Genomic DNA, 26,156 nt, shown 5'->3' with positions numbered 1-26,156 from the left:
ATGGTGTTAACGTGTTACCAATGATAGAAAAACGTTTGTGATATTAAAAGCATAAATATGAGTCAAAATGCATATTGTGACAGCAAGATCTTTAATGCAGGGATTCGATGACATCACACATCTGACAAATGATGTATGCAAAGGTAAATCACAAAGTGCAGATGAGGCAAATATTCAAATGACAGCATTCACAGTGATATTTGCTTAAGACATTTGCAGTCCCTTAGAGATGGTGATCAAGATATGTGTGCTTCTTGCTGAGTCTAGCCAGCTATGTGTGGGTATGTTGGGGGCCAATATTCTGAAAAAGTATCACAGAATATCCCAAAATCTAATTTCAACTGTGGTTACATTTATTTGCATCTACGATTGCCCTAAATAACTTATAATTGTCTACGTTATTTTAGAAGAATTTGTAAAAGGCCACAGAGATGATGGAAGTCTGTGAGAACGTGAAAGGGAAAAGAGTCCCTATTGGTGACACAATTCATAAAATCCCCCAAGCGGGATATATTTAGCAGCATGTGCTGCTGGGTTACGGAAGTTTCTGCACACAGTGGTGTGTATCATATTGCCAGAACACTCTAGCTTTTAGCAGTAATACACAGTACATTCATTCAAAAAAAGCTTTTATATTTTCTTGTGCAAGAGCGATAAATCAGGAATATTATGCTGAGTCTAACATTTTTATATTAAAAAGCCACAAAGACCATTTTTTGGTCATGAACGATTGAGTGTAACGTAACCTTGCGTGAATAGAATACCCATGAAAAAACAAAGCATAGTAATAATTATCAATTATCTTATTTGATCAGTAACTATAACCAATATTTGGCACATTTTTAGAGCCATAGACAGTGGTCCTTTTCATACTTTCGGTTAAAAGATGATTTACAACAAATGCTATAATACATGAACTCTAACAATACACATAAGCCTAAACGTGACATGAATGTATATTTTGTCACTGGACATTAGTAACACTATTAAATAAGAATAAGATTCAGTAAAATCAAGTTTCATTTTAAGAAATGTACATTAATAGAAAATAAATCTCTTGCTTCACTGGTTAATGCAGGTCTCTCCATCTTTGATGAAGGCTGAATCCATCCAGTCACACTAATATCTGCAAGTAGAACAACAGAAATTTTTTATTTTTGTCATAACAGTTCTGGTATGAAGAATGTTCATAATATGAAATTGTTTGTTTTTCATTGATTATTATGAGTTACACTACTATTCAAAAATTTGGTGTCTGTATGATTTTTGTATTCGGTAAGGATCCATTAAAGGGGTCATATGATGCGATTTCAAGTTTTCCTTTCTCTTTGGAGTGTTACAAGCTGTTCGTGCACAGATGAGATCCCTAAAGTTGCAAAGAGTAAAGTCTCAAACCCAAAGAGATATTCTTTATAATAGTTAAGACTTGTCCACGCCCCCCTAAAACGGCTCGTTCAAACACGCCCCCACATGTCTACATCACGATGTGGAAATATTTGTGTAATGCCGCCCAAAGGTTCAAGCAAAGAAAGAAGGTGTGGTTTCAGTAACTGCAGTAGTGTTGATGAAGCCATGACTGGGAGACGCTGTGTGTTTCTATGCGAAAGCAAAAGCACTTTATTTGGCCTTCTGAAAGTAGATGTAATTAAGAATCATTGGTTAAGATTTGTTTACAACACAACAGCACAACCCAGATGTTCGAATTTGTGCAACACATTTTATGGACAACAGTTTCGTGAACCTAGTAGAGTACAAAGCTGGATATGCACGAAGTCTATTTCTAAAAAAAAAGGGTCAATTCCGACTTTGCTTTGACAATCTGGCGATTCTGAATCAACTGTATGTTTTGTTAATAGTTCAAGTATTTGCTATTGACTGTTCAAATGCGGAATTGTGCACATAACGCATCGTGTGTGTGTGTGTGAGTGTGTTTGTGTGAGGGGAACAGGTCACATCACAGCGGAGTGTACAGCCCGTCAGAAATCGTCTTAACCGCGGCTTGTGTACTGCAAATACATATGAGCATCATCAATGTGTCTGACTCTGTTTCCCTTTCGGGCTTGAACTGATAAAACTAACTTGAAAGCTCAAGCTCGCGATTATGGTAAGGGGCGTTATATTTCTGACGCGTGCTTATGGTGATCGGCCAATCACAATGCACTGGGTCAGTTGGCCAATCAGAGCAGACTGCACTTGTTGGAAGGAGGGGCTTTGTAGAAAGGACATGTTTGAGTGAGGCGGGGCATAGTGGACTTACAATAATGTACAGTATTTGAAAAATAATGTGTTTTTTTGAACAATAAAGCATGTCAACATATTCTGTTACACCAAATACATAAAATAATGATCTTTAAAATAGCATCATATGACACTTTTAAATTAATCAATATGACAGTAAAGACATAATAATGTTACCAAAGATTTCAAACTTTCTATTAATCAAAGAATCCTGAAAAAATGTTTCACAGTTGCCACAGAAATTAAATGGCACATCTGTTTTCAATATTTATTAATAAGAAATATTCTTTGAGTACCACACCAGCATATAAGAATGATTTCTGAAGGAACATGTGACACTAAAGACTGGAGTAATGGTTGCTGAAAATTCAGCTTGGTCATCACAGGAATAAATTTCATTTTAAAATATATTAAAAACTAAAACAGTTTATTTAAACTGTAGCCTAATAATATTTCACAATATTACTGTTTTTACTGTATTTTTGATCAAATAAATGCAGGCTTAGTGAGCATAATAGACTTCTTTCTTAAAATCTTACTGTGCTCAAAATTTTCAACAGTAGTCAGTGTTATGCTGAAAAGCTCAAATAATAATTGTTTATTTTCATTATCATTATTGTATTTTATTTTTTAAATGAGTCTTTCATTGACAACCAGCAGAGGGTAGTAAGTGACCAAACATCTTATTCTTGGGTATTTGAAGAGAAGTTGTCCTAAAATAGGAACACTAGACTTTCTTTATCACACTACATAACAGTTCAAATGTGTACATTGTACATAAACTATCAGTCATAATCAATATGAGGTGTTTTAAAGCCTCTCTCATACCTGTAGTAATTTGGTTTAAAGGGTCCGTTCTTATTCAGGCCCATATATTTGGCCTGTTCATCTGACAGCTCTGTAAGATGAGCATCGAAATTGGGTAGGTGCAAGCTGGCCACATATTCATCTGAAACACATGCACATACATGATTTATCACAGTTAATGCACATAACTGCTTTATTTGAGTTGCAGTAGTGATTGGTTCTTACCCATCTTCTTAGGAAGCAGGTAGACATCCTGTTTGTAGCGACCTTCTGGTGCATTATACAGCTCTATCAGGGCCAAAGCCTATCATTAAGATAAAGAGCACAACAGCCTGCGATTAGAGATGGTAAATCAGGCATAATAATCATACAGCTGTGCAGCAGCACTCAGAACCACTAACATAACTGGATAAAATGTCATCTGTACAAAGGGTATAGACGCACTTCAGCTAAAACTCAAATCATGACAGGTTAAATTACCTGGGTTGTGGCTGTGATTGATAGCACAAATGAGGGGACTGTTGAGCAGCTCAGGTTTAAGAGCCGGCCCTGAAAAACAGCACACAAATAACAGATTTACTGTGATCCACCAGGAGAGCACACAAAGGACAAAGCTCTATTAGCGAAAACCAAGGCTTTTCATAAATCACAATATATTATTTTTTCACAAAAAAAAAATATGAGTTTGATTGATAGAAGAAAATGTTTTTGATATTAAATAACCACGTTAATACCTTTTTAGCATTAAGAATTAAATCCTTATTTTTATTTGATTATTTTCATCTTTTTATTTGGAACTCTGATGCAAACCAAAACATGCCAATACATAGCATCAAGTGCATAAGCTGCGTTAAAAAGGAAAACTAATAGACTTATATTATATTTTATAAAAATATATACTCCTGTTCAAAAGTTTAGGCACAGGAGGATTTTTTAAAATGTTTTTAAATCTCTAGTGCTCACCAAAATGGCATTTATTTGATCAAAATTACTGTAAAAACAGTAATATTGTGAAATATTATTAATTTTTTATGTGAATGTAATTTAAAATTCCTTTGATGGCAAAGCAGAATTTTCATCAGCCATTACTCCAGGATCAGTTTTTCAGTGTCACATGATCCTTCAAAAATCATTTTAATAATTTAATGCTGATTTGTCACTCAAAAAACACTTCTTATTAACACTGTTGAAAACAGTACTGCTGCTTAATATTTTCGTTAAAAAAAAGAGTCACTTTTGATTAATGTAATGCATCACTGCTGAATATAAATACTGATTTCTTTAAAAAAATCTTACTGGCACCAAACTTGTGAATGTTGTTATTATTATATAAACTATATATATTATTTGACTATGTGTATTTAATTTTTTAACATTTATGAACACACGTGTATTATTGCATTATTGGCATTGCTCTATAACAGTAAAACAACTGAATTCTTCATTGTATTGTGCCTAACAACTTGCTAGTTTTGACTTGTTCAGGACACATCCTGCACGGTTTTGATTCTTTGTGTCTAAATAACATTAAGCAGTCTTAAACTCCGACTGCCATACAAATATGACAAATTTGTTTACTGTTGCATAAAAAGTAGAGTCCATCCGTCATATCATTGGCACTCATTCATGAAAAAAAGAGAAGGAAAGACCTCTGCCAGTAAAATCACGCGTTTCCCGTCAGGCCAGATGACGTGGTCGACCTGTGAGCGCACCCTCTCCCAGGTGAGCTCTGGAGTCCTCAGACTCGCCTGGAACAGAGAAACAACAGACACATATGAGCGCACACAAACTAACACTCGCTTTCACTTCTGTCCAGTACAGACTGATAAACCTTCAAAGCTACAACACACACACACACACACACACATAAGCATTCCCTATGAACACCATCAGCCCACTTCACTTTGTTGTCAGAAACATGCCGCTAAGAGGCTTTCAGGTTGATTAAGTGTCTCTGCTGCTCATGGAACATCTACAGGTGCTGACGTAAAAAAATGATTTCCCTGGACTACATTCACTAATAAAGTACACTACAGCAGGGGCAAATGGAACCTCCTCATAAATAACACAAAATATTTTCAACAGTTAAATATGTATGTGAGGGAAGATTGAGACTCACTCACCACATCAATCTCAGTGTTAGAATGGCCCATATTACAGACAATACAGCCGTTCTTCATTCGATCCAAGTGCTCCCTGGTCACAACATTTTTGTTCCCTGTAGAAATATTAGAGGCATTTCTTCAGGAATCTACAGGAAACCTCAATACACATTATTTGTGCATACTAATTATAATTTGTCTTAATGTTTCTTAATAAAATGACAATATTAAGTTCCAGAAGTAAAAATCTATTTTTTTCATAGGGCAACATATTTTTGACAATAACTTTATTTTAAAAATTAAAGACAGACCTACTGAGAGATTCAATTTGACTACTAGATTGATGGTTCATGCTTATGTTCAAGCTGCTAACCATTTTTTAAATAATCATGTGAAATTCCTGTTGAAAAACTACATTACTCCTGATTCTGCAAAGTAAGCTTTCCACCAATCTGAGAATCACAACAAGCAAATCATGCCGAAAGAGCACTTTATGACATTAACAAGTCAATTTCCCTACACTCTCAAAATGAAAGTTCACAATTACTCACCTTCATGTCGTTCCAAACCCATAAAACCTTTGATCATCTTCAGAACACAAATTAAGATATTTTTGATAAATTCCGAGAGCTTTCTGACCCGGCACAGAGCAACGCAACTGAAACATTCAAAACCCAGAAAGTTAGTAAGGACATCATTAAAATAGTCCATGTGACATAGTTCACCCATAATTTTATGAAGATACAAGAATATTTTTTGTGCGCAAAGAAAACAAAAATAACGACTTTATTCAACAATTTCTTCTCTTCCCTGTCATTATTTTTGACTTTTTAATGATGTCCTTACTACCTCTCTAGGCCTTGAATGTGGTAGTGCCCTTGCTGTCTATACAGGATCAGAAAGCTCTCGGATTTAATCGAAAATACCTTAATTTGTGTTCTGAATATGAATGTAGGTCTTGTGGGTTTGGAACGGCATGAGAGTTAGTAATTAATGACAGAATTTTCATTTTTGGGTGAACTATCCCTTTAAATATCTGCATTTCTATATATTTGCATTTATGAATTTTAGAGTCATTTATTCTTATATATTTATCCATCATTCTTAATTTGATTATATCATTCTAAATGCTTAAAGGAATTAAAGCACATAGTCTTTAATGCATCTTAATGTTTTACCTTTTTCTTTTTGCCTGATTTTCAAATATTAGTTTGCTTTAAAGGAAAGTTTGTAAAGTTGTTATTCACCTCAAAGCTGGCTGTTACCTCTTTAACAATGACTTGTTAAAAATCCCTTTGGGCCGGGGGAAATATAAATGCGACTTATACTTCTGGAACTAGACTACTAAAGAAGTGGATGTGAACTGTTGAACTCTTAAGAAAAAATAACAAATAAGGTACAAAAACATATTTAAAAACATCGTTCCATGAAATTAATAATAATAATAATTTTATATTACATTTCAAATGAATACATTTATTAATAAATAAACTTAAATTTTATATAAAGCTGTGCCTTTGACAAGCAGAGAGCATACAGCACTCATCTAAACCTCAACAGATCTTTACTATGTTTTTACACAAATCCTTTATCTCTTGCGGAGCAATTATAATTTTTCCCAGACTACAGACTACTACAGCTGTCAAAAGGCGAACCGTTTCACAGCAACTCAATGCAAGGGCATCTGGGAGGATGTGTTGTGCTGATAAGAGCCGCATGGAACAGAGGAAATGGATTTGAAAGTGGAAGCGAGCCAACTGTAACCAGACGTACCCGTGCAGGTGATAACCATGTCCATTTGGCGAACCACCTCGTTTAGCTTCACCACTCTGAAGCCATCCATACTATGAGGGAGATAAAAACAAATTGAACTGGTATCTCAGGTCTTTACACAGACAGTGAGGGAAAACGTGTTTAAATATTCTTGATAAATAAGCACTTCAGCTTGTTCACAGACTTCCTGTGTAAATACTTCCCACGGCCATGTGTTTGGCTAATATGGGGAGCTTATATTATTTGTGGGACTACAGTTAACTCTGAGAGACTAGTTTACACAAATAGTTTGCTACAAAACTGCTTTTCTAAGCAAACTTTATAACTTGATATTTATTTATTTTTTAAATATAATGGCAATAAATATAAAAAGTTGGTGATATTTAATTAACTTATTAATTGTGCATTTAAGGTTTTTTTTAAGTTTTTTATTTATATTTAATTTTTTAGTCTATATGAAATCTTAGAAAAGATTACAAAACGGATTTAAAAGGTACAGTCTCTCTTCAAGGAAATTAGGCCATAATATTGATGACTCATCTTCCACTACAAAGATTTTTTATCCAATCAGATGGTCTCAAATGAGAACATAAAAAAATGGCAAAATCACAACTAAATTTCTAAAACCTAAACTAAAAATTAAAAAATTAAAGCCAATTCAAAATATGAATTAATACTAATATAGTGCACATGGTGTTTGATTTAAATTTAGCTCATTTTTGTGGGTGTGTTTATCTTACCAAGCTTGAAGAGCACAAATAGGGTCAATCTCTGTCACACACACAATGGCTCCAAGCGCTTTCAGAGCTGAACAACAACCTTTTCCCACCTACACCGGAATCAATACAAGAATGAAAATAAAACACAGAAATGTTCTTAAAATGTCTGTGCTTGTAGTAAATAAGGTCTGGCAATTTAGAGATTTTTTTTTGCATTATGCAGATTATCTTTGGAGCATTTTGCCAAAAAGCAGATGTTGACTGACCTCTCCATAACCACAAACCACCACCTGCTTCCCACCAAACATCACATCTGTTGTTCTTTTCAGACTAAGGAGAAAGAGGAAGTCAACTGTGATTATACTCTTCCTTAGATAACCTTTATTCATGCTTGGTAAGAGGTCAGAGAAGATATACTATATATATATATATATATATATATATGTATATATATATATATATATTTATATATATTAAAAAAAGAATATCTCAGCATTGCAGGTGTCTTACCCGTCCAAGATGGACTCCCTGCAGCAGTACAGGTTATCAAACTTCTGCTTGGTGACAGAATCATTGACATTCATAGCGGGGACGCAAAGCTTGCCAGCTTTGGAGAGTTGGTACAGCCTAACAGAATGAATAAAAACAGACACATTTGATTTAAACATAAATATGTTGTTCAGTAGGGTTGTCAATTCATTAAAATATACAGTTGTGATTAATCTCATTATTTTAATCATATAAAGATTAATAATGGAATATACATAAATAAATAACGTTAGGTCATTGGTGTGGATAACAAAATACATATAATAAAAATAAAATAAAATAAAATTTTAGGCCCTTGGCAGATGCGTTTATCCAAAGCAACTTGCAAACACTGAATTATGCATTTAAAAACAAAACAAAATTTAACTAAATTAAATGAATTGTCCTACAGTTCTCCCTTACCTGTGTACACCTGTAACGCTCTCCTCCACGATCCCACGTACTTTCTTAAAGACACTGGGATACTTCTTATACACCCAGTGGGTCAGATCGCCCCCATCATCTAGGATCTGTGAGAAAATGTATCATGATTACTAGTCTGCAAACATACAAAAATCCTCATAATTGTTTTGAAGATTAAATAAATACTGATTTGCCAGCGGCAAATGAAGTTTAACAGAAGCAGTGTGCTAAATATTATAAATAGTGGTTGATGTGTGTAAACAGCAACACTAAGTACGCAATAGAATTATGCTATTCACATAAAGTGTAAACAGACATAATATGCAGCTTGTACAATGGGTAAATGTTGGGTAAAGTTAGTGAAATTAATCTTTGCCAACAAGGTGGCTTATGTGCACTCAGTGTAAACAGACACTGCCCAATGCTTCAGCTCTTTTAATATCACTAGATATTAAGCGCAGAACATTATACCATGTTTGCCTGCCAGCCTTCCATGTTGACACAGCGATCAATGCACCACCAGAAGTCATCTTCTGATTCACCTTTCCAGGCAAAAACCGAAACACCTTTAAAGGGCACAAAATAAATAAAAAATGAGTATATGGGCAAATCAAACCAGGTTGGAATTGGTAGTTCAGACAACAGTAAGGTGGACTGTTTACCGCTCTCTGCCAAAGCTGCGGCCACTTCATTCTGAGTGGAGTAAATGTTACAGGCGGTCCAGCGGCACTGAGCACCCAGTGCCACAAGTGTCTCGATCAAGACCTGAAAGAAAGCAAACTAAGAGTAACAAAGTGTGTATTTACATTTATTCATACTAAGATATGAACACACGTAAGCAAATACACATTGTGAGCACTGTGATTTATTTATATGAAAATAAAAAATCTGTTGTACTAAAAGTAACTAAGGTACTTTTTAATTTTTTTTTTTAATTAGCTGGGTCTTTTAATAGCGACAAAGCTGGTACAGGGTATTTTAGTATTATTCATATAATTTTATAGTATTTATTTATATGTTGAACTCACTTTTATTTTAATATTTTCAGTTTTCATTTTAAATTTTATGTTTAGTGTTTGTTTTAGTCATTTTGCTATGCTCTTATGTAGTAACTTTAGTGCTTGTCAAGGCAACATCTCCTTTTAAGTTTTTTTTATTTAAGTTTTAATGTAATATTTATCTATATTTTTATTTCAGCTTTTTTTAATTAATACAAATATTTAGAATAGTTTTAGTTAACAGTGAACAACACTGAACTCCTAACGATACATACCTATAGGGAGTAGACAATATAGAACAATAAACAATATAGAACAGAAGAAGAAGTGTGTGTTTGAATTAGTGAAGCCCTGAGGAGAACCTACTGCAGTCTGTGCAGTGATGTGAGTGCATCCAACCACTTTAGCCCCAGCGAGGGGTTTCTCCCCCTGGGCTCGCTTCCTCAGGGAAATGAGTGCAGACATATCTGTGGACGTGATAGAGACAAGTTTGGAGATGAGACAACTTCTTTTATTATGGAAGGCAGAGTATAGAGTCTGAAACAGAGTTCAAACCAAGTCCTGGAAATCACAGACAAAAGTCTTGTTGCATGAAAAATGGGGAAACATTTAAAAGAATAGTTCAGCCACAAATTAAACTCATGTTAGCATTTGCTAACACTCATGCCGTGTTGGGCAAGCTCCTTGGAAAATGTAGTGAGGTAAACTAACAGTTACTCTAAGCTACAGCAACTTGGCAAAAGTAGTTTACTACATCTAAGCTATTTTTATATTCAACCATCATACCAAGTCAGTGCTTTCTCAGTGATCAATACAACTGTCAGTCAAGCAGATAGACAGGCATAATAGTTCAATTTAATTGTTCAGGTTAATCAACAACTGTTCCAAACCAATTTGGCAACAAAAATCAGTATCAAGTGTAATTGATATACTGTATTGATACAGGGCTGGATTCACCTTTTATTGTGACATTCAAACATTTTGGTTGTCAGCTGGAAACCTCCTATTGGTAGCTGGTATTGTGGCTTTATTGTATACAGATACATTTATATAAATGGTAACGCTTCACAATAAGGTTCATTAGTTAACTAGTGTAGTTAACATAAAAAAAGAATGAACAATACTTCTGCAGCATTTAATAATGTTAATTTCAACATTTACTAATGCATTATTACAGTTTTTCTCAGTCGCTTTGGTGCATTTCTCAGATCAAAAATGAAATTCTCAAAACTACTTGTTCAACCTCCACATCATCTAGTCACTTGTGTGCATATCATAAAAGCAGTTTCCCATTCTTTTGAACAATTTGTGTTTGCTTTGGTACCATAATGCAATTGATTATGTACTTGAGTCTGCGGTTTCCTACATGTTATGTTGCTTAAAATATATTATGTAGTTACCCTCCAAAACATCAAGTCATTAGTTTATTGTATAAATCATTAAATGCAAAATGGTTGATTTAGTTGTCATAAACTGTCAAGCATATTTTCTACATATTTCTACTAGTCTTTTTGTAAATTTGCCATGGATTGTGCAGGTGAATCTTGACTTTCACTAATGAAGAGAATGTAGATCAACCAATGATAAACCAGTTCTCTGAAATTCCTCATACAGTGCTGCATGCAAAAGCAAAGCTCTGTCTGTTTGCCTTTCTAATTTTGTATTTTTGCCTTTGGGCCCATATGTCATAATGACATTGTAATTTTTTTTGTCAGATCACTAGTAAAAGTGTAACTATGAATCCTATCCATTCTCTTTCAATCAATATCCCACATACAATAATGTGTAAATTAGTACTTTTGAAATGTATATATGGCATTAAGAAGCGCAGCCTTCTGCATTTCAATACAGTGACTGTCATCCAAACTGTTGCCATAGTTTATTTCAGGTAATACTAACAGATTGCTGTTATATTGATGACATGACTAAGCATTTTGACTATCTTTTTTTTAACAATGACACAAGGACTTTTCATTCTGATGGCACTGATATGTTCATTGACATTAATACTTACTTTTGAGAGATGAACTAAACATTTTGAGTAAGTTACAGGCTTTTGCAGGTAATCCATTGTGTGGTGCTGTTTGTACAAATTGTTTTGAGAAATGCACATGCTTCTTTGCAAATATTAAGGATGATTCAAGAAATGCACCAAAGTGACTGAGAAAAACTGTCAAATCAACAGTAGTGTTTATTAACATTAGTTAATGCACTGAACTAACATGAACTACAAATGAATGACTATATTTTCATTAACATTAACGAAGATGAATAAATACAGTAATAAATGCATTGTTCATTGTATGCTCATGTTAGCTAACATTAATGAAATCTTATTGCATAGTGTTACCATAAGTATAGGCCTGGCTACATTAATCATATTATTAACATTTCACTAAAATTAAATTCAAGCATTTGACCAGTGAATGTTTTTTTCCCGTCATTACCGCCACATCAAAGGCAGTACTTTTCATGAACTTGCAGGTCATTCAGTTTTCTGTCGCTATGTGTGCGCTCATTTTTTCTGTTATTTGGCCAAAGTATCATGTTATAAAAGATTCAGCACTTCGCATGAGCTATTTGGCTGTGACTTAACAAATGCAATACTAAGACACTCTTCTCTGCTCCTCAAATACAAAAAACTTTAGCCTTTATAATTATAATGTTTCTTGAGTAAATTTTAAGATTCTGAAGACTCAATGCAAATACAGTTCTGTCATGATGACAACTCTCGGAGACTTTAGCATGGTAATATGGCAATGTTGATGTGTTTGGTCTTGGAAGAATAGATTTTCTACACTGAGACTACTGCCAATACATCCAAAGACATGCTGCTGTGAGCATGTAGGAAATACTTCTGCTGCACACATAACATATATGAAATTACCCCATAGCAGATCTATACAGGTGGAGCTGGGGAAGGTGGAGGGATTCTGAAGCATGCTGCTACAGCTACAGCAACCACTAGCTAAGTATTTGAATGTTCAGCAGCAAGCTCATTGGCTGCTGATGTCAAAAGAAACCAATTAGCTGCGCCATGTGAATAATGATGTGATTATATCAGACTGAGTTAGAAGAACCTATTGTCTGTGCAGAGTTTCATGACAGAACTTACGGTAGACTGAAGTTTTCAAGCTTCCAAAAAGAACACAAAAGCATCACTAAAATGGTCTATATGAATCATGCACAATATTCCAAGTAGCTTTGTTCTTATTCACCGATTATTGCAGGATCATTGAGTCGGTGAGTTGTACATTTCTATCTTTTTAAAACAAAGCTATTGCTTTAGGAGACTTATTTCCCATTCTTTTTACTGACATTCAAAAACTGTTTGAAATGTCTGGTTTTGTGTTCTGCAGAAGAAAGTCATATAGACATATATAACTAAATGATGATATGCTTTTCATTTTTGAGCGAACTATTCCTTTAAGTATATATGTATTGTATAGCTGGCACTGAGATCTTAACCCAGTTAAAAACATGAAACCATTCAATTAAATGGAGAACAATGACTGTTCCTGACAGCAGCAATTGTTACCAAACCTTGTTCATTTGACAGCACTAACACACACCTACATTGGTGTTCAACAGATGTCCTGAGTCAACAATTCTTTACTAAACCAATAAAATTAATTATCAAAACTTGACAAAACATGACAACCCAGTTGAGAATCAATGCTGTAATTGTTATGTACACAAACCATCTTGACCTATCAAACAGCAACGAGAAAGTTCCCACTAAGCACAAGTGTGAATATAACCAGTTACAGAGTACTAAGCATAAAAGGTGAGTCTCCTAACCTTGCTCAGCGATCTCGATCTCCCGCCGTCCAAACTCAGCCTGCTTGATGTTCTTGACGCAGAAGTCGCTGCTGCCCTTTGAGTTGACCTGGCTTTTCTCACGAGGAGAAGTCTCATCATCTGAACTGTCAGTGTATGAGGCCGCTACAAGAGCACAGATGCACATTTTAGTGAAGTTAACCATTTATTCACTTTTGCAATAGAGAAAAAAACCTTCTTCTGATCTTAAGAAATTATTTTGCAATTCTGTTTCAGCAGTCTGCTGTTTGGGGATGGGGGGTGTTGGTCTGCAGTCACAAACATGTAGGAATGTTTATCCCTCACTTTTGTTCGTATTAGGAGTGATTTAGGAATGTGAATTTGTGTGATCCAGTGCCAATGTTACCAAAAGTCTGTAGTTCTCGCTTCAAGCTGACCCAGGATTATATTACACAACACACAAAACTAGCATAAACAAGAAATATGCAATTTTGGGCCACGATGATTTTCTTGTTGACACATAGTTTCTGCAATGAACTTACAGGAATAGTTCATCCAAAAATGAAAATGCACTCACCCTCAGGCCATCCAAGATGTAGATGGGTTTACATCTAAAATGGGTTTACATTAAATCACTTGGTCATCAACGGATCCTCTGCATTGAATGGGTGCAGTCATAACAAGAGTTCAAACAGCTGATAAAAACATCACAATAATCTAAAATTACTCCACACAACTCCAGAACATCGATTAATGTCTTGTGAAGTGAAAAGTGTGCATGGTAGTTTTTAAAAAAACACTTTTACTTGTTACTTTTGGGTAAAATAGTCCATAATCCATAACAACACTTGTTTTCGCTTGTAAACTATGCCTGATTGCATATTTCTCTCCTGATTCAGAGTCAACATTTTCACTCATATTTACAATTTAAAGTGAAATTTTTAATGATGGACTCATTTCTTACAAACATAGCTTTTCACTTCACAAGATATTAACTGATGGACAGGAGTCATGTGGATTACTTGTGGGTTATTGTGATGTTTTTATCAGCTGTTTAGATTCTCATCCTGACGGCACCCATTTACTGCAGAGGATCCATTGATGAGCGAGTAATGTACTGCTAAATCTGTTCAGATGAAGAAAAAAACTCATCATGGCCTGAGGGTAAGTACATTTTTAGCAAAGTTTCATTTTTGGGTGAACTATTCCTTTAAAATAAAACCATTTATCTACTAAATAGGTCTCAGACCTAAAATGTATGCTTCTGCAAGCAATTAATGCTTCACACCATTTGCGTTTTTGTTCTTCTGTACTACAGAACTATATTGACGTGTCTGTGCTTGGCTTCCAGTGAGGGTGGATGAGGGTCTGACCTGAGCTGTAGCTGTCCGTGGAGGACTGAGAGATGGAGCGGGACAGGGAGCGACGGCCAGTCTTTGTAGGAAACTTGCTGAACTCCTGTTTTTCCTCTTGATTGGCAAACTGAATCTGCTACAGTAAGATGGAGGTATGGAAAAAGAGAGGATGGGGGAGAGACAGAGACATGAACATGTAAGCAGCACATTTACATGCAGTTAAAGGAATAGTTCACCCAAAAATAAAAATCATGGATTGAAGCCCCTCGGGTTTCATTCAAAATACGTTCATTTGTGTTTTTCGAATATTAACCAATCTGGTTTACCTAGCTGGGGACTACTTTCAGGTGCTGCGTAATATCATTGCGCCTGCTGCACCCATGGTACGGCAGCAAAGTTCCTTGATTATTTTTACGCCGGAGTGAGAGTATAGTTCCTAGCCATAACGGCCAAGAAAATCACAACTTTTCTTTTTCCTCTGGTCATCGAACACAATGTAACTACAAAAGAGTCAAGCTTTAAATAGAAAAATTATTGAAACTCTTTGGTCATTTTTGAGCGAGATGCTAATGGTCAAATCCGAGTCAATGATCTATGCTAAGCTAAGCTAAAAGTGCTACCGCCAGACCCTGAGATCGGTTGAATGGATTCAAAAACGGTAAAACTCAACTGTTTAACTCTAGGGGAGTTGTAAAATGAGCCTATTTTCAAAACACGTGGAGTGTTCCTTTAAGGCTGGATTTCAAGTAATTAATTTAATCAAGCAAACTATGAAAATATACCTTTGAAACATCACTACTGAACATTAAATACACTAAAATCCTCTAAGGAACAGCACAGCTTCAAACGTGTAGAGTCTTAATATAGCCCAAAAGGACACTAGAAATAGCATCCACTCACTGCTGTATTGAAATATTTTACAATTACATAACAGATGTGGGGAACGGATCTCATCAGGGGATTTCAGTTCCATTTCAGTCATTTTAATAATGCAAAATTTTAATTATTCATGGGATATATGCTTGCAAGATGATGAAGACTGTGTACAGCCGTTTTCTGTGTGTGTGTGCTGTGTGTGATTTTGTTTGGAGAGCGCAGATTGACCTGACTGTTAAATTATAGCATGAAGACCACAAGCGAAAGGCACTATGGAAGTACAAGTGACATGGGGGATTGTGACTGCTGTTATTTTCTGCAGTAAACCCAAGTTAGCACTGAAACAAATGCTATTTTCTTCGTATTTCGCCAAAAGCATTTAGTTTATGTTGCCCAGTCAGTCAGTGTTTTATGTATAAATCTACCTTGTAAGGAAACAGACTTCAAGGCTCCACAACGTCATGTCTAATGATCTAATTAAAGAGAGCGTTTGATATAGCCAAGCAAATATTTATTGACGGCAATGTTTTCCTAAAGTTACTGAAGAAAATTTACAGCAAAAAAATCCTTTTGGGAGCACATTAGCATATAAGTCCATCTCAAAGCTAGCACATGGACTACATTCATTTAAATTTGAATTTCATGGGGTCATTAAAGTGATTAAGCAAAGTAATAAAAGCTGAAAGTTTAAACCTCACAGTGCACATAGGCTGACAGAAACATTAACGCTATCATGAAGGACGAATGCTTCTGTATAAAAATACCTAATGAAGACAGATTCATCACTGTGTCACATAACACGTCATGTAGGAGTGATCATATGTCTGAAAAGGAAGGGAGGATGGGAGGGTCGGGGCGTCTGGGATGGGTTTTGTGGTAGACTATTAGATTTACACAATGATGTGTAGGTAAATCACAGAAGCAGGGTTCTGGTTCTGCACTCCTTTTTTAGAGCTGATTTATGTTTCTTTCATACACAGATGTCTCATCTACAGACACAGATCACCAGCGGCTCGGCTTCAAAGCATCTGCAGACCCAGATTTATTGTGAACTGCAATATGACTGTGCTTTAACAAACAAAATCACTTGGTTTGATATGTAGCCACAAGTAGTACACATTTGCATCTGGCACAAACAAACTAAATGCTTGCTGTCACTGCAGAATCACTACTTCTTCTCATTTAACACAATTATTAGCTGAGATCAGATGCTTTAAACATCTTTTGAGGTGGCAAGATATGACCAAAGAAAATACTTTACAAAAGTACCCAATGCTTCGGGCTGAAGTAACCTCTAACCTGTGACCTTAACAAGTGACTTTTATCTGATTATGCTTGTGTGTGTTTGTGTGTGGTTATAAGCAGTCAAATAATCCACACATCTAATATATTTACTGTCTAGGTGCACCATAGACAGATAGAGCGGGCAGAACCTCTGTCTGTGTGGTATATGAAAACAACATATTTAATTTAATGCATCCGATGACTACCAATCCTTAAGAAAGGATTCTGGACAGTTCAATAGCACTCGTGAATCCGATACTTTTTCCAAGGAAAACAGCGGATCCCTCACCCTTACAAAACACAGCTGCCATCACAATTCCTACTGTGAAATATAGACAATGTGGAAAGACCCAGAAGAAGCTTTTTAGCTGCTCTTTCACAGCTCAGGGGATGTATTTGAAATATTTTTTAGTATCAAATGATAAAATGTAGCTAATATTTTTTAAATACACTAAGTTTGGGTTCATACTTTTTTTTTTCAATGAGGTCTGTTTTGTGTTTTAATATATTTTAAAATGTAAATTATTCCTGTGAAGGCAAAGCTGAATTTTCGCCAGTTATTATTCCAGTCTTCAGTGTCACATGATCCTTCAGAAATCATTCTAACATGCTGATTTGCTGCTCAAGAAACATTTATGAATTTAACAAATTATCAATTATTTGATCAATTTAATGCATCCTTGCTGAATTGAAGCATTATATAAAATGTTCTGTTGAGATCTTTTCATTTGGGTAGATTTTCCAAAACTGCTCCATATACTTAACTTCACAGATTTCGGTTTGATAAGCAGTGACCCACTACACATTTCGCTTTACTCAAAACAGTCAACAATCTATTTTCCAATCCCAGAAAATGCTCAGCTCCCCCTGTAGCTTGTTTTAACACCATCGGTTTATCTGTTATCTAACTTGTGATTTGCCAGACATCATCCAAGTCCTGAGCTAGGTATGTTTGGACACAAAACTGTAGGACATGCCGGTGAAGTTGACAAAACACACAGCTGATGTTTCAAGGAAATTGGAGTGATAATAAAATGCCATTGTGAGGCGGTATTGTGACCCCGAGGCAAAGCTTTGAACTGAAAGTGCTTGAAATAACTGGACAGTTTTGATCAGAGAATAGCAGAGTATAATTTTTCAGTTGGAAGACAGAGATGAAAAGAAAGCTATGGACCGTAATGAAGCCTTATAAGCATTAACATCACTTCCAGCTCATTTCGCTGATTACACTTAAATTATTAAATCGTACCATATTCTTTTTTTAACACTCTGGCGATGTGCTGTAATAATCCAGAAGGCTGTGGATTATGTTAAACCAGACTTTAACTGCCCCAGCCAGTGTTATGTAGCAGAATAGTCCAATGTAAGACATAACTGACTTTAACTGACAAAGTATAACTGTGGCAGATGTAAATATCCCTGCATGACGCAGTCAGACTTATGACTTCACCTTCATGTTTGAGTAATAATTTCTCAAGTCTATTTTAGTCAATCAGTCCCTGGAAAACCAGCACACAATGTCTCAAAACTTCCTATTCAGAGAAGAACTGGGAACTTCAGACATGTCCTAGACTCTTTAAGTGTACTGACACACTGATGGTGACCGAGGTGTGCGCTACATACCAATAAACTCCACAGAGTCTAATTTAAATTATTTTGATGTGTGATGTCTACCAAATCAGTTGACTTGATCACAGAGAAGGACCTGTTTAAGGTCAATTCAAAATATAGAATGTATATATACATAAGAAAAAATAACCATGTAGATCTATCTATACATGAGGAAAAATCAAATTATCTCTCTTCTTTTTTCAAAATTTGTATTATTATTTTTGTTGTTTTATTAATGTTTACAATGTCATTCACAGGGTTAGTTCAACATAATATAATATAACATTACATAATAACATTTATAAATACTGAATAACATTATAAACTTACTATATTGATATATAATCATTTTTAAAAAAAAATTATAATTGAACTTGATACTATATTTATATATAGTATTCATAAGGAAATATCTACTATGTTTCTCTTCTTTTTAATCATTTTTAAAACATTTTCTATTAATATATTGATATTTAATTTTTTTTTTTTCAGAAGTATAGTTCTGTCTCTCAATATATAGACTTGTAAATAAACATATATGCAGTCAGTCACCAGTCACCAAAAAAAATCTGCTCTTTTTTGCTGTGTGCTCCTGTAGAGGATGGAAGAGAGAGTAATGTGGCACTTACCCTGGGAAAGTCATAGCCATGGTTCATGGTCCCTGTCTGTGCCGGCTGCCTCTGGCCTGTGTGCCTGTGTATTGTTACAACTGGTGTTTCACCAATGTAGTTTTACAAACGGGTGGGTGTAGGGGGAGTTCTTACAGCGGACATGAGGGTATGGGAGGTGACAAGGGAACCAATAAATCAACCACTCACAAACCCGGCCAGCCTACTTTTGCTCTCCCTCTCTTTCTGTAATCTACATTCCCTGCAACCACCATAAGGGCCGTCGGCCCGTCTGTTTGTGGTGACAGAATGTTTCAGGAGTACTAAAGGAAGGGTGTATTTGTTGCCCCTGAGTGTTTTAATCCAACTGGTTCTCCCAGTGCCTTCAGAAACAGACTCTCCTGCAGAGTTCATTCAGTGCGGCTAATAAAACAGGGATCTGGAGGGAATTAAACCATGTTTCTGTAAACCCCTAAAGCATTCACTATAGGTCACGTCGGTCAACTCTATTCCGAGATCTGACTAAAAATAGAAGAAAAAGAAATCCATCCAGTTCATTGACTGTTCCGCTTTACAGCTCACAATGATCCATCGTGGTGGAAACAGACAGGCAGTACTAGGCCAGCAGACGCTCAAGCGTTAAGCAGACGCTGTTGAGCCGTTTTCTGTGACTCTGCCAATACCTGCTGTAGTCCTAATGTGACCAGTCTGGCTTTCAGCCACAGTCTCTAATCCCAGGCCGAGGTCACGAAGTGTACACTACACTCCAGATGATTGGCAACAAAAACAAAGAACTCTACTGCACTCCACGTAGGATTGGGTTTTTGATTTAAGAGTGAAAATGTAGGGCTGTCAATTGATTAAAAAGATGCTTGCATGATATTAAACAATCAAATGAATGACAGTTTATTGTATATATCAATATTAGCCTCCAAATTAAGATAATTCGCAAGACGTTATAGCAACCCACCAATGGGCTATAGTCCACAATAATATACATATCTCACACTATCATTCAAACCTGGTGCTCAGTAAGATTTTTTCATGTTTTTGTCTCTTTTCTTACCATGTGATCAAAAATACAGTAATATTGTGAAATATTATTACAATTTAAAATGATTGTTTTCTTTTAAAATATTTTTAAATTTATTCCTGTGTTGGAAAAGCTGAATTTTTAGTAGTCATTACTCATTACTCTTCAGTGTCACATGATCCTTTAGAGCTCTTTCTAATATGCTGCTCAATAAACATTTCTTATCAATCAGATATTATTAACAGATAATCTTATTATTATTATTGATGTTGAAAATATTTGTGCTGCATAATTATTGTGGAAAATGTGATGACATCGCACTTGATGATTAAAGTTCAATAGAATAATATTTGAAATAGATTTTTACTTTAATAGAGTCTTTACTCTCACTTTTTCTTTAAGTTTTAACTGTCTATTTACCATTATATAATCAGAGGAGCATAGAAAAGTTTATGAAAGTGTCACTCCACAATACAACAGCAAAATATATAAATATGTATAGTATTTTTATGTTCAATTAATCAATGTCTAGCGTCCTGAGGAAAGGATATGGACCAGAAGACATTGCAATTCTAAATTGTTTAAATAGATTTTTATTGTATTGTGTAATTATTAAATTTTCTATTATGTATTTTTAATCACATTTTCTTTAGGGTGACTTGTAACATCTTGTCCAGGGACTACGGATGAAAAATAGCCTTTGGCTAATTCTGGTACATTTACAGGAATGTTTTTATTAATGTACAATATCCCTGTCAAACTAAATAAATAAATAAAAAATTACTACATATTTAGACAGACTTAATCCAGATCTATAATTGTGCTCTAATTATTTCAGTTATTTTGCCTTTAATGTAAATAAACATGTGCAAACAATATACTTGCTCTTGTGAATTTATTTAGATGTTAATTACATTTACTTTCAAATTCATCATCATCATGTTGATATGCTATGTTACTATAAAACTCTTACGACAAACTTGTCTTCTAATATCTTCAATTGTTGTGCATACCGAGCTGCAGCGGACACACATTAAATGACTTCACTTGGACCTATAGAGCGATCGGTCTCTTTAATACCGCGTGATTTATATACACGTTACTGCTGATTGGGCTGACATTTTTGACACACCCACCAAACAAGAGAAAACGTATCTCAAACCCCGTTGCACACCGTTTCCAGCAAACATGTTGTTCAACCCGGAAACTGGAGGAAAACGTTGGGCCTGAACGTGCCCCAGTTATCGCTGACTAAAACGCACAACGGAGATAGACAACTTTTAACTGATGAAAATTGAAGTCCATAAGCATACGATTGCACAAAATGCATTTTTTATCCGTGTTCTTCAATCTTGATTATTTTTATAAGGAAAGTATATTTATAACGCAATGCTAATTGATATTGCCTTTATTACTGTATATAATCATTCTGTAATATGAAACCACGTCTGGTCATAAAAAATATTTAAAACACTCGACTATGTTATTAAGTTAATTTGGAGAAAAAGCACATCAATAAATAATATCTTTGTTGGACAATAGGTTTGTAAACAGGTTCATACACATGCAAAACTGTATCACACACGTGCTACTGTACTACATTTATTCAGACCAATTTTTTGTGCACTGTGCAGCCCTAACCAAACAGTTACAGATTGTAAAAGGAGCTCGAGCTCCTCATTTAGCGATTTACTCCTCCTCGCTCGGCACTGTCGTGCACAGAAATATCTGTCAACAAATAGACTTTATCGTTATTATCGTGGGAAGACATTGTTATCGTGGGGAGAATTTTTATCGGTAACGTTATATCACAAACGATAAGATATCGCCCATCTGCGATCTAAATAATAGGTAATCTACCTATACATATCTATGGTTGTACCTGCATGAATGGTCATGTGACATGCGTTTTCGGTTGTGTAGTGTAAACGGAGATCGTTTCTGAAACGCAGTGTAAATGCCAGTGTAAACATTGATCGTTTTCATTCTAAAACGCCGTTTTAAAACGAAAACGCACTAGTCTAAATGGGGCCTTAATGACATTTACCGCCACCTGCTGGCAGATTTTGTTTCGTATTTAGAGTATCATATAATAAATAGCCTAATACTAACACTACTACTAATAATAATAAAAACATTAAAGGAATAGTTCACCCAACAAAAAATGTTTATGTTTGGCTGTTGTACCCTAAATGTTTATGTAAAGTAAAATTTATGTTAAATCAATTAAAATATTTCTTTCTAAAGTTACAATTTGTAATGTCTACTTGAAATAGATTTAAATGTTCTCTTGTGGGTATTTTCACAGTCAGAATTATTTTGTGATTAATTCGATTAATTAATCGTCACGTCATGTAATTAATTAGATTAAAAATTTTAATCGACTGACAGCCTTACTACTATACACACAAGCAGACTAAAGATTTGACCATTACTCTGATGGCATAAAATGTACCTTTTGCAGAATTTTACATGATAAATTATCATTAATCATTCTATTTTCTTGTGTTTTTTAAAAAAATAATAAATTGCACTAAATTAACTACTTTTTGTACCAAAAAGTAGAATATTATACACACCTCACAGTGTCATAATCTAATGATGACGTCCAGACGGTGACAGAGTTTTAGCATTAACAAGGCTGATTAATTAAACAGTTGATTCAACTGTTTAGTTTTTAACCTAATTTTTTGGCAAAAGTCAACTTGATGAAACTGAATTGGCCTAACATGATTTGGCTGAGAAACTTCTGAAACACTGTTTAAATCTGCTCAACCAAGTCAAAAATAATCGCCCTGCTCAAACCACTTGAGAGAATTAAATAATTGGGCTCTGAAGTGCTGAAGGTCTAACATGAATAAATGAAACGCGATCTAAGATCTCTCAGATGACTGCTCGGTGTAAAGAGACCCTAATGGCAGCTCAAGCACTGAAGCAGGAACATCGGTCTCTCAATGCATCCATTCAGCAGAACTGGACGTGCAACCAAGAGCTTACCTGAAAATTACCGGAAATTTGATCTAATCTCCAAAACTATGTCCATTACATATAACAAGCAAGAAATCGGAAACAAAAGGAGTCATTTCATTATGACGGATGTACCATAAAGAAATGTTGTGAGTCAAAGTACACATAAGAGGAATAGATCTATTCAAAGAGATGAAGAAACTAATCTCCTACTAAAACTAAATGACAGGCTAGAATGTTTGAACAATCACAGAACAATCACAATAAGGAGAGCCCAAGGTCAGCACAGGGCTCTCAGCAGGTAGGGCCGGACCGCTGCCCCGTGCCAAGTCTCGGTCCGAGAAACAAGAGAAAATGTTCCTGAGCGACTCGGTACATGTGTCATATTTCTCAGCTCAATGCAACTTTCTTTCACAATGTTATCAGAGCCTCCTGCTCACAGAGGGACAAAGCTAGCGGAGGTACAGAGAGAGAAACTTTCTCACACCCTCAAACTGTGAGGAGAAAAGGATACAATTACATAAAAAACTGTGATTACTAGGGGGAAGCACTGCCAGCACATACAAAAGAGGGAATACACAAGATCAGAGGGGAAATAGATGAATGCACGCCATACTCAAACTATTCAGCATTTCTCAAGAGACTTCAGCTCTTATGAGGCAGTTTGTGAGGTGAACACATTATGTTAGGGTTGTTATACCAGATAAACACAAAGAACAGAGATATGCTGCGTGGTAGCTATATACTTTAAAAATTATTTCAGAAATTATTGGAGAAGATTTCAGTTTTTCTACTTAAAAATGTGATGTTTAACTGAATGTGTTACTTGTCAATTCTTTGTAATCTTCTGTGAATCATACTAGGGAAAATTGTTTTAAAGTAAATCCTACACCAATTTATTGATTTATTTTAGTACTGCACATGCAGTCTTTTTTTTTTTCAAGAGCGCACAAGTGCAAAATGTTGCTGTTGAAAAATTCATAAGAATACACACAATCCAAAATCCGATTTCTGAAATATTAAAGAGTAAATGTGAACGTTAGCACTGAATTTGATTTGGCGCTGAGTGTAATGCAGCTGAAGAGAAGCAGCAGAACAGCCCTTGGCTCTGTTGTATAACCAGCTGACAACTCGATGAGCGAGTGGGCTGAGTAGTGTGTCTCTTTTACCACCCACTCACACTCACACAAACAAACACACACACACACTTCACAATCTGTACTGGAACATCTTTCCTTCCAGAGTAAATGATCTATCTATCTATCTATCTATCTATCTATCTATCTATCTATCTATCTATCTATCTATCTATCTATCTATCTATCTATCCTGCATCTTCACTCTTTGATCTTTGCAGTGAAGTGCTCTGACACTGTCAGTTGTTCTACATGCAATTCTGGGTCAATTTTTTTTTCTTTCTAGAAAATCTAAAGACATTTTTTTTTTTTTAAGAGGTATTTCTCCACATTTCCTTTAGCTTATATGTTAGATTCCAGCGTTTGACAATTTGTTAACGGCAGTGGACAAAGGTCGGTGACTCTGACAGATGTGACAGTCGGAGCAGCTCAGGGAAAATTACTGGATGCGGCGAGAAAATGAACTAAAGAAACGCTTGAAATATGCGTCACGTGACTCTAATAGGCTCCAGCACACCTCTAGTTCAACTCCCACTGGGGATAATCTTTCCTAATGATCCCAGTAAACTGAGCAACATGTCCCAAACTCAAGTGCGATGTTTTCAGGACACACATGATGTAAATAAACAGCTAGCTAGAAAAAAGACACTTCCCTCTTACCTTTTTCATGGATTTGTGTGTCGGGACCGCAGTGAATGCGGCGGACAGCTCGCCGACGTTCATGTTCACGTCGCTGTTCTTCGTGCTTGTCATCGCGGAGTATTTCTCGGCAACGTTTTCGCTCTCTTTAAACTCTTTGCTGGCCTGTTTCACCTCCAGCTTTGCATCCCCGCCACAGTCTGTCATGGCAATCTATATCTACGCGCTTTCAGAGCCGTTGCCGGTGGTTTTTCGCGATAGTCCTTCAGCTCTGTTACTGTAACCTTTCGATTCGTCCTTATGTTGCTGGAGCACTTCAAAAGCTCCGACTATCTCAAAAGCGGAAGGGGTGATTGCGCAAAAACGTCTGCAGGAGAGGAACAAACTATCGAACGGGGATAGAAAACGGATGCGAATGCTAGTTTATAAGAATGTAAAAATCACTCGAGCCGCAGTGGACCACAGATTATTATATTTGACTGTCCGGTTGACGGCCAGCAGCAGCATCAGCAGTGGGCGGGGCTTAGCAAGCACCTGCACGCAGAGGAAGTTGCACGAGAATTGTTTTAACGGTGCATGTACCGTAATCTGTCGCCTTATTTTAAACAGTTCTTAACGAAAACAACTACTATTCACGATATAATGTTGACTTTGAGAGGTTAACCCCGAGAAAATGCATTAAAATTGTATATAGCATTACTTATCCGAGTTGAATATTTTGAGAAATGTAGGCTATTCCTCTTAAAACTTACTCGGAATGATAACGGAAAACAAATACGAATACAATGACCTGCTATGGGATTTAAATTGACCAAAAAAAAACCTGATATAATTTACTCAACCCTCAAGTTTTTTCCGAAACTCACTTTCTTCTTTGAGACACAAAAGGTTGCATATTTTCCTTACAATGAAAGTAAACGGTGAGTGCAGGGAACATCTCTTTTTGTAATCCTCTAAAGAAAGTCATACAAATCTGAAACAGCATAAAGATTAGTAAAGGATGGCAGTTTTGTCATTTTTGTGTAAACTATCCCTTCAAGTCCCATATTATGCAGTCTTCTGGTTCCAATTTTCATCTATGGGTGAACTATCCCTTTAAAACTGTGCTTCTTAACCTTTTGGCCTTCTTTTTCCATGACAATATTCCTCTTACCTAAGATGATATGTAACTCTTGTATATTTGTTGTAAAAAAAAAAATATATATATATATATATAATTTCTCAGCAAAGTTTATATATATATATATATATATATATATATACAAATAACTAAATGTAA

General features: G+C 35.5%; 1 protein-coding gene across 2 annotated transcripts; it reads right to left on the bottom strand.

Moving 5' to 3' along the window:
* Positions 1 to 69: 69 nt before the first annotated feature.
* LOC306848030 (S-adenosylhomocysteine hydrolase-like protein 1) lies at positions 70 to 25,655 on the bottom strand. 2 transcript variants are annotated; one of them, XM_079382341.1, is made up of 17 exons: positions 24,899 to 25,655; positions 14,742 to 14,859; positions 13,390 to 13,533; positions 9,955 to 10,055; positions 9,253 to 9,355; positions 9,062 to 9,156; positions 8,591 to 8,697; positions 8,150 to 8,266; positions 7,906 to 7,969; positions 7,661 to 7,749; positions 6,921 to 6,991; positions 5,169 to 5,263; positions 4,695 to 4,793; positions 3,526 to 3,594; positions 3,271 to 3,349; positions 3,067 to 3,187; positions 70 to 1,126 (listed from the first exon to the last, which is right to left on the bottom strand). In XM_079382341.1, exons 1-17 carry the CDS (start codon positions 25,082 to 25,084, stop codon positions 1,120 to 1,122), a joined length of 1,665 nt encoding a protein of 554 aa, XP_079238467.1. In that variant the 5' UTR covers positions 25,085 to 25,655; the 3' UTR covers positions 70 to 1,119. The 2 variants fall into 2 exon arrangements, with proteins under 2 accessions (XP_079238467.1, XP_079238468.1); XM_079382342.1 differs by lacking the exon at positions 24,899 to 25,655 and adding an exon at positions 19,124 to 19,199 and having other exon boundaries at positions 71 to 1,126.
* Between the last annotated feature and the right edge of the window lie 501 nt (positions 25,656 to 26,156).

This window comes from Barbus barbus, assembly GCF_936440315.1.
Source record: "Barbus barbus genome assembly, chromosome: 28".
NCBI classification, from domain to species: Eukaryota; Metazoa; Chordata; class Actinopteri; order Cypriniformes; family Cyprinidae; genus Barbus; species Barbus barbus.
Note: the sequence above shows the minus strand (reverse complement) of the source record. Positions and strands in the feature narration are given on the sequence as shown.

Excerpts from the sequence above, each read along its gene's own strand:
- LOC306848030 (XM_079382341.1), bottom strand. The coding sequence starts at position 25,084 with ATGACAGACTGTGGCGGGGATGCAAAGCTGGAGGTGAAACAGGCCAGC. Across the intron at positions 10,056-13,389 it reads GATCGAGATCGCTGAGCAAG|ATATGTCTGCACTCATTTCC; the intron begins GTTAGGAGACTC and ends TCACGTCCACAG. Across the intron at positions 3,350-3,525 it reads CAATCACAGCCACAACCCAG|GCTTTGGCCCTGATAGAGCT; the intron begins GTAATTTAACCT and ends TCTTAATGATAG.